The 14,651-nt window shown below is 41.7% G+C and overlaps 1 protein-coding gene across 1 annotated transcript in view; it reads right to left on the bottom strand.

Moving 5' to 3' along the window:
* LOC144597698 (adenylate kinase 7-like) overlaps window positions 1-14,651 on the bottom strand; it is a 40,339-nt gene continuing 25,688 nt past the window's right edge. Inside the window, exons 13-18 of the mRNA XM_078407229.1 lie at window positions 13,134-13,262; window positions 11,236-11,304; window positions 8,250-8,447; window positions 4,145-4,365; window positions 2,794-2,952; window positions 1-1,754 (exon numbers count right to left, since the gene is read on the bottom strand). Coding sequence (XP_078263355.1) covers window positions 1,716-1,754; window positions 2,794-2,952; window positions 4,145-4,365; window positions 8,250-8,447; window positions 11,236-11,304; window positions 13,134-13,262 — 815 coding nt within the window. The 3' untranslated portion in view covers window positions 1-1,715. The remainder of the gene's footprint in view (window positions 1,755-2,793; window positions 2,953-4,144; window positions 4,366-8,249; window positions 8,448-11,235; window positions 11,305-13,133; window positions 13,263-14,651) is intronic.

Genomic DNA, 14,651 nt, shown 5'->3' with positions numbered 1-14,651 from the left:
TTTACGTATTGCCTCCTCAAATCACACTTTTGCTGAAGAAGACAGAGTGCTGGAGTAGTTCAGCGGGTCAGGCAGAGTCTCGAGAGTACATACATGGTGCCTATCCGTGTTCTTCTGAGATGCGATCTATCCGTGATCTCCTGAGATGCTGCCTGATCCTGTTGAATGGCAGAACAGGCTCAAGTGCTGAATGCTCTACTCCTGCTTGTAGTTCTTATGGTTCTGTAATCTTATGGACACAAAAAGGTGTAATACAGGAACCATGCTGGAACTATGGATACATAGAGCAGCAGTCTGTACATTTATGATAAATGTCACAAGTCTACATGAGTGGAGAGAAAAAAACTGAATCATCATGGCAAGTTGATCACCTGACATTAGAAAGGTCCAGTTATCACACATTCAAAAAAGGCCGGTTATCTGACATTTTTAATTTTGTGAGACACAAGAACTGTAACATGCCAAGTGAGAAAATCATGTGCTGTTCCACAAGTTCACATTGTGCTTTAATTATTTTTTTACACATGTGATAATCGTAAAAGAAAATCATGCCACATTATGAACCAATGAGACACGCTCTTGTACTTATTAATTTAAGCATTATCATCAGGGAAAGGTGCCATCAAAAGGCAGGCACTTCCCTGTGTGGAAGCAGAGATGTACAGGGAGGAAGAATTGCTCAAGCAACCATCATAAGTTGTCCAGTGACTATAAGGCAAGAGCTCGGTACCAGGTCAAATCAAGCTTGTCAACTACAGAAGGCCATCAGGGGGAATGACAATAAACTGAAGAAACTGTGTCAGGGAGAAGGCAGGAGAATGGGGTTAAGAGGGTAAAATAGATCAGCCATGATTGAATGGCGGAGTAGACTTGATGGGCCGAATGGCCTGATGCTTCTCATAGAACTTATGAAATGTTGCATTCAAAAATAAAGTCATGAAGATATATATAAAACAAATTTATTAATTTCAAACTGGAAAAGAAATGGAAGATTATCACCGTTAAAGAACCCATATTTGTTACATAACCGTTATATATAAATCCATATATAGGTTAGTAACTATTATACTAGAATTAACAATAGTTTTAGGGTTAACCCCAATAATCACCTCTAAAAAAAAATCTTTAAATTAATATTACTCAGATTAAATTCATTAGCATTGTGGTTCTGATGTGGCACGTCCATCTAATTTTCTTGTGTGGGCCATCTCACAGTTCTGACTTACAGTAGTCCTTCAGATATCTCAGTCATGCAGCAAAATAAAGTTCAACATAAGAGATGTTGAAGTGATATCTCAACCAATGACACTCACATACATTTTAAAGTTATTTGAACATTTTGTTCTGAAATTTGATTTTGTTCCTTCAACCTGAGGTTTTCTTGTTATAGAAATTACATTTATTTTTTAATTTAAGAAAATACACCCATTAATTTCACATTGCTTTTCTGCCCTAAGTTTCATATGTTATAGTCTAAGCGACAAATGGTGGACTTATTAGTCGTATATTTCTAAAAAGCGTATGCACATTGTACTGTAAAGGTGCAGATAAATAGGTTCTCTTTACATGAATGTATTAATAGGATTTAATACAAGCAATATTTATTACAATTTCTATTTGCTGATACACAATTAATAAAGAACCAGTTATATTCAATTGTCTTCCACTGGAGATCATCTTCATGTTAATTTAATGTCGAGACTTCTGCTTCCTCTTCATTCAACTTGTGGATTGTTCTTGAACAGGTACTCAGCCTTCAAGAAGTATTCAAATACAATGCAAGTTATTATGGTTTGTCCATTCTGGATGGGTCCATTGAGTACAAGTATTTTGAGGTAGTGTGATTGAAGATGGCAATGTGGTTTTAAAATCATCTAACCATTGCTTTTAGGGAACATAGATGTGAAAACTAAACCCCGTGAGGGAGGAGAGAATTATATCTCTGTATGTCAACAAACTGTGTTTACGCTAGCAGGAAAAAAATTGTAGTTTTTGAATTTGCGGCACAGTCTGAATTTAGTGGGGTGGTTGGGGGGGGTGGGGGAAGAGAAACTGCAGCAAGACACAAAATGCTGGAGGAACTCAGTTAGTTAAGCAGCATCTGTGGAGGGAATGGACAGACGACGTTTCAGGTCGGGTTTCTTCTTCAGACTCTTCAGCATTCAGTAGGAACGGCACAGTGGCACAACGGTAAAGTCGCTGCCTTACAAGCGCCAGAGACCCTGATTCGATCCTGACTATGGGTGCTGACTGTATGGAGTTTGTACATTCTCACCGTGAGTGTGTGGGTTTTCTCCGGGTGCTACGGTTTCATCCCACACGCCCACGGGTTTGTAGGTTAATTGGCTTTGATAATTCAGAAATTGTAAAATTATCTCTAGTGTGTAAGATAGTGCTGGTGTATGGGGTCATCATTGGTCTTCACGGACTCGGTGGGCCGAAAAGCCTGTTTTCGCGCTGTATCGCTATCTAAACTAAACTACAGCACACAATCTTGGACCTAAACATGATGCCAAATTAAACTGTAGGAAAGAACTGCAGATGCTAGTTTAAATACTCCAATATGCTGGAGTAACTCAGCGGGACAGGCAGCATTTCTGGAGAAAAGGAATGGGTGATGTTTTGGGTCGAGACCCTTCTTCATTTGGTGTCTACCTGCCAAATTAAACTAAACATCTTTCAAAATTATCTGGATCAGTGCTGATGTACTGATTGCATGAAATCATCTATTAAATAGAGAGGAGATTTATTCTTTTGATTGATTCTTGGGCAAAGAGGGTGGAAAATCCTTACCAGAAAGTCCACTGGATCATCAGGTCTGACTTTGCAGCATTCAATCAGCCCCTGGGTCAGCGTAGGCATGACATGTTGCATCAGATAATTTCGCAGTGGGATGGAATGTGCTTCAAGAAAATCCTGCTCTTGTTTCTTTACCTCTTCCAGGCGCTTGTTCTGCAATTTAAAAAAACCCCAGAGGTATTAATATTTCAGCCTGCACAAAAGACATTGATCCCACGTTGGTTAAGTTACAAGACTAATATTTTAAGGCTTGGATCTAGTAAAATGAGTTTGAATCAACCATAACAGATGGTCAATTTAAATTTAAGTCATTAAATACCAAACTGAGTTATGGAGATCATGAATGAGTGGGATACTATAAAAATCCACCTGATTAGTTTTTAGTTTAGAGATACAGCATGGAGATAGGCCTTCAGCTCACCGAGGTTTGTAGATTAATTGGCTTTTGCAAATTATAAATTGTGCCTAGTGTGTAGGATAGCGTTAGTGTACAGGGTGATCGGCTGGTCGGCACGGACTTGGTAGGCCAATGGGGCTATTTCCACACTGTATCTCAAAACTTTAAAATCTAAAATCTGATATAGATATTGTAACTTGGAAAATTATTGTGTGAAGAATGTAGGAGAAATGAAATAAAAATTTCAAATAAGAAAAGCTGAACTGAGCTCTTCAAGATAAAATTAACAAGGAAGACATCAGTAAATTATGTTCATGTAATAGAGCTGGTAATTTGGAGGTTACTGATTATCCAAGTAATTAAATAAATGGATTCTGATAACAAGGAGAAAAATAGAAAGAACTTGAGAATTTCCACTTTGGCGGTTTTAAAGAGCTTAGCAGAAGTAATACTTGGGTGTAATTAGACGTAAAAAATACAGGCAAATGGTGACATGCCAAGATGTTCCGTTCCACATCAATCACTTTATATTTACGGTCAGATGTAAGTGAAATATTAGAAATGAGAAGTATTAGAATTTTTAAAAATAAGATTAGATGGTAAATCATGAACATATTTAAGGTTGCTAGAGTCAGTGGCAAAGGAAGGATATTAAAACATGGACTTGCTACATATCTCAATCAGGTTCAACTATCTCAGGCATATTGAGTTTGTGGAGCCGTCTGTGGAGCAGACTCAATGGGCCGAATGGTCTAATTCTGCTCTTATGTCTTATGATCTTGGACGGTTACAATTGTCATTCAATAGGGACCAGCTGATGTGAAGGTTCAGGTAATTTGAAGATTACAAAATAGCCATGAAGGTGACCAAATATCCATGAGGATTCTGAGCCACAGGGACGTGAGAACCTATCCCACAAGGCAGAAAATTCCATCTCCCCTCACTTACCCACTCCTCCCACCGTGCTAATTTTGCTGCAGTCTCTTCTGCCTCTCTGCGTTCCTGCTCGGCGCGTTCTGCAGCTTCTTTGGCTAGATGCTCGTCTGCTTCTTTGCGCTGCAGCTCCATCAGTTCTTCAGGGGTGGCTCCATAGTTCTTGGGCTTGCCCACGACTTGAATAATCTGATGGACCACTGGCAAGTTTTCAGCATCATTGTCTTGTGAAACATCTGAAAGCAACGGGTTGAATTGTGAGATTTTCGTTCAAACCAACTTCAGTCTTGAAAGCATGGTAGACAACTCAACTGTTGTCCCACATTATAATGCTTTAGAAAGATGTGAAGTTACCAAGTTGGAAATGTGATCTTAGAAATGGCTTTGAAAGTCAGCCTAGTCAAATATGATACCAAAATTTCCAGGTCTGTTCAAATTCAGACATTTGCCATAGTGTCTGATGAAATTAGTGACAATGGAGAGGAACCTTGGATCTTATAGAGGTGTATAAAATCATGAGAGGAATAGATCGGACAGATGCACAGAGTCTTTTGACCAGAGTAGGTGAATCAAGGACTAGAGGACATTAGAGTTAAGGTGAAGGGGAAAATAATTAATAGGAATCTGAGGGGTAACGTTTTCACACTAAGAGTGGTGGGTGTATGGAACAAGCTGCCAGGGGAGGTAGTTGAGGCAGAGACTATCCCAACATTTAAGAAGCAGTTAGACAGGTACATGGATAGGACATGTTTGGAGGGATATGGACCAAACGCAGGCGTGGGACTAGTGTAGCTGGGACCTGTTGGCCGGTGTGGGCAAGTTGGGCTGAAGAGCCTGTTTCCACACTGTATCACTCTATATGACAAGTAGACTATTTACATCTTTGAGTCTGTTCAGCAAGATCACAACTAATTTGCAAGATAATTCCCTATCCCCCGACCTCCCCCATACCCTTGTCCCCATGTCATAGAGACGTAGAGTAATAGAGTGATTAAAGAGGCCCTTTGCCCCAACTCTTCTACTGTATGCTGACCAAGATGCCCCATCTGATCTAGTCTCATTTGACAGTGCCTGGCCTAGATCTCCCTGAAACTTTCCAACCCATGTACCTCCACAAATGTATTTTAAATGTTATTGTACCTCAACTTGTTCCTCTAGCAGTTTGGCCCATCCACCCACCCACCACTCTCTGTATGGGGAAAGTTGCTCTCAGGATCCTACTAAATCTTTCCATTCCACCTTAAACCAATGCCCTCTAGCTTTTGATTCTCCAACGCTGGGAAAAGACTCTGTGCATTTACCCTATCCATTACTTCATGATTTCATGCATTTTTATAAAATTACTCCTCGGCCTCCTGTTCTCCAAGGAATAAAGTCCTAGCTTGTCCACATTTTTCTTTATCTCAGGCCCTCAAGACATGGCAACATCCTTGTAAATCTCCTCTACACTCTTTTGAGCTTTATGGCTTCTCTGCTAGAGCAGGGTGACTAAAACTGAACACAATACTCCAAGTGTGGCCATGCCAATGTTCCATCTTCTATATTCATTTCCCTGACTGATGAAGGCTAGTGTGTCAAAAGCCTTCTTCACCACCCCACCTATCTCTGACACCGCTTTCAGGAAACTGAGTACTTGTACTCCTAGATCCCTCTGCTCTACAGCACTCCCCAGAGCCCTACCATTGATTGTGCAGTTCCTACCCTGATGAGGATATTAATATCCTTTAATCTCTTTGGTTAACCACAATCCATGAATCTCAGATTTAAAACTAATAACCAGCTTAGCATTCATTGTCCATTTTGCAAGTGAACTCCAAATTTACAAAAATTCTTCATGTGCAAGTGTTTTGTACCTTCATGCTTTAAAGGCCTGGCTTTAATTTTTAGCCTACATCCCTAATAGTTGACTCCCTAACTAGCAGAAATGAATTTTCTATCCTTGCCATCAGATCCCAGTTATACATTTTGAAACTCTTCAAGTCACAACTCGACAGCTTGGACGTGAATCATCTCACCAAACTTGCCCACATAAAAATCTAAATGACCTTTTTGCAACCGGTACCCACACGAGTGAAACCTGCACGAGATAGCCCAGCCGTTGGCGGTTGTGCAGCAGAAAACAGAAACAGAAACATTTAGTCAAGTAACCCAACAATCTGCATTCCAGTAAATACGACTTTGGTTTGTGTAACCTCTCTTTGTCATCTAGAATATAGAATCAGTCTGAAGAGGAGTCCCGATCTGAAACATTACTTATCCATGTTCTCCCAGGTTGCTGTACCAGCATCTGCAGTTATTTTCTTATATTGCTGTCTCATCCGCTGAGTTACTCCAGCACTTCACGTTTAGTTTAGTCTAGTTCAGTTTAGAGATACAGCGCAGAAAAAGGCCCTATGGCCCATCGGGTCCGTGCCGACCAGCGATCCCTGCACATTAACACCATCCAACACCCACTAGGGACAATTTTTACATTTACCAAGCCAATTAACCTACAAGCCTGCACGTCTTTGGAGTGTGGGAGTAAACAGATGATCTCGGAGAAAAACCCACATAGGTCACGGGAGAACGTGCAAACACAGACAGCACCCGTAGTCGGGATCAAACCCGGGTCTCCGGCACTGCATTCGCTGTAAGGCAGCAACTCTACCGCTGCGCCACCATGACTGCCCTTTTGTCTTTGTTCTTCATAATCTTAAACCATGGAGACCAGAATTTGTCCTGCTAAATACACACAGCATGCTTGCCAAGGCCCAATATAAACTCCTTGAACTGGGGTGCTCAGAACTATTCACAGCACTCCAAGTGACTCTTATAACTATCTTCTACTGTTTGCTTCTAGAGATAAGTTCAGCTTTCTGTAACCATCCCATTCTGTAAGCTTAATTGTTTAGCTTCTGTTACTGTCAATGACATTGTAATAATAATTGCATGCACAGAGTCTCTTGCCCAGAGTAGGGGAATTGAGGACCAGAGGATGTAGGTTCAAGGTGAAGGGGAAAAGATTTAATAGGGATCCGAGGGGTAACTTTTACACACAAAGGGAGGTGGATGTATGGAACGAGCTGCCTGAGGAGGTAGTTGAGGCTGGGACTATCCTATTGTTTAAGAAACAGTTAGACAGGTACATGGATAGGACAGGTTTGGAGAGATATGGACCAAGCGCAGGCAAGTGGGACTAGTGTAGCTGGGACTTGTTGGCCGGTGTGAGCAAGTTGGGCCGAAGGGCCTGTTTCCACACTGTATCACTCTGTGACGCTCACTATAACTCTCCCCCCATCCCCCACTGCCCCTCCCTGCCCCCCCGCCCCTCCCCCTCCCCCCTCCCCCCCCCCCCCCCCCCCCCGCACCCTACCCCCCTCCAAAGTCTTTTTGGACATGTTATTTCTATGTACAGTGAAAAGCTTTGTTTTGCATGTTATCCAATCACATTAAATAATACTATACATAAATACAATTTAGTGAAACTCAAGTACAATAGATAATGGGGAAGATACTGAGTGCAAAACATAGTTCTCAGCATTGTCATGCACCAGTTCCATCCACAAAGTCTAATATCTGCAATGGAAATGGTGAATAGGACAGTATCCCAGCTTATAGAAACACCATTCAGAAGCCTAATAACAGAGCGGAAGAAGCTATACCCGAGTCTAGTGATGCGCACTTTCAAGCTTCTGAATCTTTTGCTCGATGGGAGAAAAAGGAATGACCAGGGTAGGACAAGTCTTTGATTATGTTGGCTGCTTTCCCAAGGCATCGTGAAGTGTAGTTGGAATCAATGGTGAGGAGTCTTGTCTGTGTGATGGACCGGACTACATCCACAACTCTCTGCAATTTATTGCAGTTTTGGGCAGAGCTGTTCCCAAACCAAACTATGATGCAACCTGACATTTTGCTTTCTAGCTTTCCGGCATTTAAAAAAGCACTGGAAAGGAACATTGTCTACACGCACCATTGTTATAGCCCTGTGCTACACTGTTTAAATATTCTCTCAAGCCCAAAGTTGGATAGGCTTAACCTACAAATGTGACATTGATTGTATTTGGTTCAAGCAGATATAATACCGAATTTGGGCATGGTCATTCTTACATGCAGCCATTTCATTCAAATCAATTAATCTTACCAATATGAACTGGATGAACCTCAATCTCATCAAAATAGTTCAGGAGGGTCTCATCTTCCGTATTCTGTTCCCTGTAATTGCCAAGATAAGGCAAGAACCTTTCTTGTGTATAATGTGTCCCAACGACGACACTCTCTGGCAGATTCAAGATGCGATTCTTCAGGAACTCATCAGAAGCGTCCAAAGCAAAAACGTGTTCTGTGGAGAAAAAGTTTGTCGAGTCAGAGTGATACAATTTGGAAACAGGCTCTTCGGCCCAACTTGCCCACACCGGCCAACATGTCCCAGCTACACTAGTCTCACCTCCCCGCGTTTGCTCCATATACAATATATCTTTATTGTCATTGTACCCAGGGGTACAACGAGATTGGGAATGCGCCTCCCATACGATGCAATAATTTAAGTAATTTAGACAACAGCAACCCAACGAAACAATTGTAACAGTTTTAGACAGGGTAAAGTGCAAGTTGATCTATGCGTTGTGACCATCCGGCTCAGCAGGACCGGTTCATAGCAGCTATGGCCCTGGGGATGAAGCTGTTCCTGAGTCTGGAGGTGCGGGCATAGAAGGCCTTGTATCGTCTGCCCGATGGAAGGAGTTCAAACAGACTGTTGCAGGGGTGTGAAGAGTCTTTGTGGATGCTGGTGGCTTTTCTGAGGCATCGTGTGTTGTAGATGCCCTCCAAGTCTGGTAGCTGTGTTCCGATGGCCCTCTGAGCTCTATGGACTACCCGCTGTACAGCTTTCCTTTCTGCCTCCGTGCAGCTGAGGTACCACACAGGGATGCCATGCGTTAGGATGCTCTCTATTTGTCCTATCCATGTACCTGACTAACTCTTTCTTAAAGGTATTTATTCACAAAATGCTGGAGTAACTCAGCAGGTCAGGCAGCATCTCAGGAGAGAAGGAATGGGTGATGTTTCGGGTCGAGACCCTTCTTCAGACTGAGGGTCTGTTTCTTAAATGTTGGGATAGTCCCTGCCTCAACTACTTCCTCCGGCAGTTTGTTACATACACCCAACACCCTTTGTGTGAAGTATGAGCCAAATGCAGGCAGGTGGGACTAGTGTAGATGGGATATGTTAGCCGGTGTGAGCAAGTTGGGTTGAAGGGGTCTTTGTGTGAAAAAGTTACCCCTCAGATTTCTATTAAATCTTTTCCACTTCACCTACTCTGGGCAAGAGACTCTGTGCATCTACCCAATCTATTCTTCTCATGATTTTATACACCTCAATAAGACCACCCCTCATCCACCTGCCTTCCAAGGAATATTGTCCCAGCCTACTCAATCTCTCCCTATAGCTCAGACCCTCTAACTCTGGCAACATCCTTGTAAATCTTCTCTGTACCCTTTCCAGCCTGACAACATATTTTCTATAACGTGCTATTATATAGGATTTGAATTATCAGACGGAGGCCCAACAGGGGGTTAGAAATAAACGAGCGAGTTACCCAAAAGGAAAACAGTAAAGAGTTAGATGATAATGATGATGTGACGCATGGTACCTTAAGAGGTACCTTCTCTAAAGGCTGTGATTCACCAGAAAGCACCAAGTCATAAGGTTGGGGATTCTAGTTCCACTCCACAAATTTGTCCACAGAAAACTAGGCTGACATTGCGGACCAATAGTAAGTTTGTGCTGCACTGTCCAATATGCTATTGTGAGATGATTGTAAGTTCTAAGAGCAGAATCAGGCCATTTGGTCCATCAAGTCTATTCCGCCATTCAATCATGGCAACATTTACTCTTGCTTGTGGACATAAGATATGCAGCAGCATGATTTCAAAGAACACAAAGGTGGGTTATTGATTGAGTGATGAGTTTTACCCCCTAATTTACCTCACTAAAATCGATCTCCCAGACCTCGGTCCATATAAAGCTAGATTCGGCCTGTTGCCATGGGGGCAGTAATGCCTCATGGTATCTTGGTCAATGCATCTAACTGCTGAGATCCTACCCTGACATGCCTTGTAAGTCAGACAGAAAGCAAGGCGAGACACGTAACCTCACCTCCTGCCAAAGTTGGGAGGCACTTTTAACTGTTTTTAAACTTTCCCAATAATCAGAGAAATTTAGGTTTTGGTTTTCATGGACGAGTTGCCGAAGAAACTGTTTCCATGTTGTATAGCCCTATGAAATTCTATGAATCCATTAGCGTTTGTGCAAATAGGGAAATGTAATGTGCATGAAGAAATCATTTAAAGACATTAACTGAAACAAAATAAATAAAATGAGATATAAGAAAATAACTAAAAGTTGCATTTTCCTCATATTTCAAGTTGGGAATCCCCATTCAAATTAATTAGAAATTTAACCCCACATCAGGTCTCCCTAATGAATGCAGGTTCCCCAGTGAGGTACTGGAGAAGGCCATTGTAGCAGTGCTCCATTGTTGGACGCTATGTGGCGTTCAGCAGTACACCAGAGTGACAGAGGCATTGGCGCATCTCATACGCATGGCTGCCTAGTGTAAATCAGAGACTTACTATCCTGGGTGCAGCTGAATGCTGGTGGTTCCCTTTGGAACTGCCCATGACAGATGGCATGATCCAGCCTATTAGTTACAGTGCCGACTGCAGACTAGCTGCGTTCCAATCTCCTGAAGAGGTCCCTACATCACAATGGTGATCCCTCTTCAAATGAACTTCGCTTGCTGTTAGGCACCTGGGATAAAATGAAAGGAGATATACAAGTGCAGGTCTTCTTCATTGAGAGAAGATGATAGTAGAGTGGTGATGTGTAGGAGTTTAATAGCGTTGAACAATGAGATTGGGTGAAAGTAGGTAGCTGGAGAAAAATGTGAGAAGATAGGTGATCACAAATGAAAATCCTGGAAATACTCAGTAGGTGAGATTGTATGTGTGGAGCGGGAAACAGAGATAAGGTTCTAGGTTGATATCCTTTGTCCATAAAAAAAAAAGAATAAAGTCTTTCTGATATTGAGATAGTTTTACAAATTCTAAATACAATGAAATATGACCAACCAGGAGTAATTGCTTTGTCAAACTGTGGTAATTTGTTCATGCCACCTTCTTCTTCCTCGTCCTCTTCAGCTGTGTTGTAAAAGAAAGATAAGAATGAGGGTGAGTGCAGTTGTGGATGAATATCGGTCCTAAAGAATACTACCATGTCTCTGATATATGGAAAACCACTGTTTGGGATCAAATAAAACGATCATGTTAGACAAAAACAAACTATAATTTTCAACTAAATAAGGCAATTTACTTCAAATTATTTTGGTAGTATGCAGGTACAGCGGGCAATGAAGAAAGCTAATGGCATGTTGACCTTCATAACAAGAGGAGTTGAGTATAGGAGCAAAGAGGTCCTTTAACGCGGTTGCACAGGGCCCTGGTGTGACCACATCTGGAGTATTGTGTGCAGTTTTGGTCTTCAAATTTGAGGAAGGACATTCTTGTTATTGAGGGAGTGCAGCGTAGGTTCAAGAGGTTAATTCCCAGGATGGCTGAACTGTCATATGTTGAAAGAATGGGTTTGTATACACTGGAATCTAGAAGGATGAAAGGGAATCTTATTGAAACATATAAGATTATTAAGAGATTGGACAAGCTAGAGGCAGGAAACGTGTTCCCGATGTTGGGGGAGTGCAGAATGAGGGGCCACAGTTTAAGAGTAAGGGGTAGGCCATTTAGAACGGAGATGAGGAAAATATTTTCACCCAGAGAGTTATGAATCTGTGGAATTCTCTGCCTCAGAAGGCATTGGAGGCCGATTCTCTGGATGCTTTCAAGAGAGTAGATAGAGCTCTTAAAGATAGCGGAGTCAAGGGATATGGGGAAAAGGAAGGAACGGGGTACGGACTGTGGATGCGCAGCCATGATTACAGTGAATGGGGTTGCGGGCTCGAAGGGCCGAATGGCCTACTCCTGCACCAAATGTCTATTGTCTATTGTCTATTAAACTGCAGAAGTAACTCTGATAATCTGGCCTCCAATTGTGCATAAATCCCAATGGTTTGGCATTTAGCTTGGTCTTACATTCGGAGTGTGAGCAGGATATGGGGTGGGGCAGTGGTCCATACTGTGGGTTAGGTAGCGGACAATGGGGGAGGGGAAGAGGAACAGGACAGAGGGAGGGGAAAGGATAGGGAGGACCATAGGTTTGCCACCTGAAGAGGGTATTTACACAAGTTGAAATATACAATTTCAAGCAAACAAGAAGAAACATTTAAGGATAATTTACAGTTCTTGCAAGAACATATGATCACAAAAACTACCCTTCTACATTCTATACTTCCAAAAATGAATTTCGAAATAAAACACGCATCTGTGGCATCAGTCACAGTCAAAAATTAAAATTTTGCATCTTCTTGTACTCAGTTTTCGCCAACTTTCCACTTCTTCACATTTCTGTTCTTGCAGTTTTTCTTCCATCTGTCACCTGTCACCTCTTGCTGTTGTTTAGCCATTCCTGTTTTTTTAAACATAAATTCTCTCTTTCGCCCTTTTTTTGTAATGGCCCCTTTCATTCTTTCTTCTCCCTTATTGATTCCCCATTGTCCTTTGGTTCCTCATATGGATTAAAAACAGGGTGAGATGGTAAAATGGCAGTCATTATGGACAGAGCCAAATAACGTTGAAGCCACACAGGGAAAGGACAGTAGTGTTCCTTCCCTATTGTCCGTTGGGAAATTTTGATCACGGTCACGATTACCGATTTAACCCAAGTTTATTTGATTGACCAATTTTAAATTTGCCTACAACTACTGTGAGAAATAAATTCTGAGCAAAGGCTTTAAATTACAATAGGATAACATAATGACTTATGGTCCTGTTTCTCTAACTATTTTACAGTTATGAATCCTTACCCAACTCTAATCAGACCCAATGTCTTTTGGACAGGATGGTTAGGCTGTACTTACCACCAAAGAGGTCCTTGGTTTGTAAATAAGACTTGGGAAATCCATCAAGAATAAAACCTTGGTTTTGACAAGGCATAGAAAGCAGCTTCCTCTTTATAAACTTGAGGACATACGAATCATCCAAGCGGCCTAGAAGATTGATATCCAAATCGCCCATCAGTTAGAATGCAGAAGGAAGATTACTAATCTCTACACAAACATTTTAAGACATCCTGGTTTCTGCAGGATGAGGGGAATTAAATATAAAGAAAGCCTTTATGCAATTGAGTCAGAGCTTACTCTAAAAATGGCAGTGGAGCGAATGGAGACCGTTGTTGTTTAAGTACCACAATAACTTAAGGTGGGGGATAAATGTACAGCCAAGCATTACACAGCCAAGCAAATATATGACCATCTTATAGTTTATTCCATAAATTAAATTAATTTGAATTCTATGAATTTGCTCTATTTATGTATTTGGTCCAACTCAAGTCCAAAAGTCCAAAACAAACTCACTACAGAAAATTGGGCTTTGCTCATTTTGAGCAAACACCCGTCAACTTAGTTGCTTGGAGAGTTGGGGGGAAGGATTAAGGAACTGGATCTCCCATTGTCCTTTGGTTCCTCATATGGATTAAAAACAGGGTGAGATGGTAAATGTTGGGTATTAAGGATGCCAATTGGGATGAAGGATGAGACCAGGGATTAGTGAAAGGGATAGGAAAGCAGTAACTGGCAGGAAATGAGAGATTGGAGACTAACAAGGGAAAGAAGTGATCAACCAGGAGGGCTGAAGTGAGAAATCAATGTAAGGCTTTGAGAATGGACATTAGAATAAATAAACAAGTGACCAAATCATAGAGCATTTGAAACTTGGAAATGGAAGCAGTTCTGACACATTTGGCCCTCATACATGCTCTGCAATTCAGTTGCTTATCTTTTACTTCAGCGTTACTTTCCTGCACAAACTCTCTCCTATCTAAAAATTTATTGGCCTGAATTGAAAGTCTGAATGAGCTGAAAGGGATAGATGCTGAAAGAATATTTTCCCTCATGGGGAAATGCAGAAAAAAGTGACATCGTTTCAGCATCAGGGTCACCCACAAGACTGAGATGAGTGTGAATCCCTTCTACCCCTGCCAAGTGTGATGCATCTTTCGAATCCTCTAACCCGGAGCATGATAGAGGCTGTGTCATTAAATGTAATCAATGCCAAGACTGACAGATTTTCGGGCTATGGCAGAATTAACACTATGGGAAACAGGCAAGAAAATGGAGTTGAAGCCAACGTAAGATTAACCTTGAAGATAGGCACAAAGTGCTGGAGTAACTCAGCAGGGCAAGTAGCATCTCTGGAGAGAAGGAATGGGTGACATTTCGGGTCAAGTCCCTTCTTCAGACATCTGGTAACAGGGAGAACGTACAAACTCCGTACAGACAGCATCCATTGTCAGGATGGAACTCGAGTCTCTGGCGTTGAAAGGCAGCAACTCTACCACTATGCCACCTTGCCACTCGAACATTGACTCAGAGTTCTAC

This window comes from Rhinoraja longicauda, chromosome 10 (genome assembly GCF_053455715.1).
Source record: "Rhinoraja longicauda isolate Sanriku21f chromosome 10, sRhiLon1.1, whole genome shotgun sequence".
In the NCBI taxonomy this organism is placed as follows: domain Eukaryota; kingdom Metazoa; phylum Chordata; class Chondrichthyes; order Rajiformes; family Arhynchobatidae; genus Rhinoraja; species Rhinoraja longicauda.
Note: the sequence above shows the minus strand (reverse complement) of the source record. Positions and strands in the feature narration are given on the sequence as shown.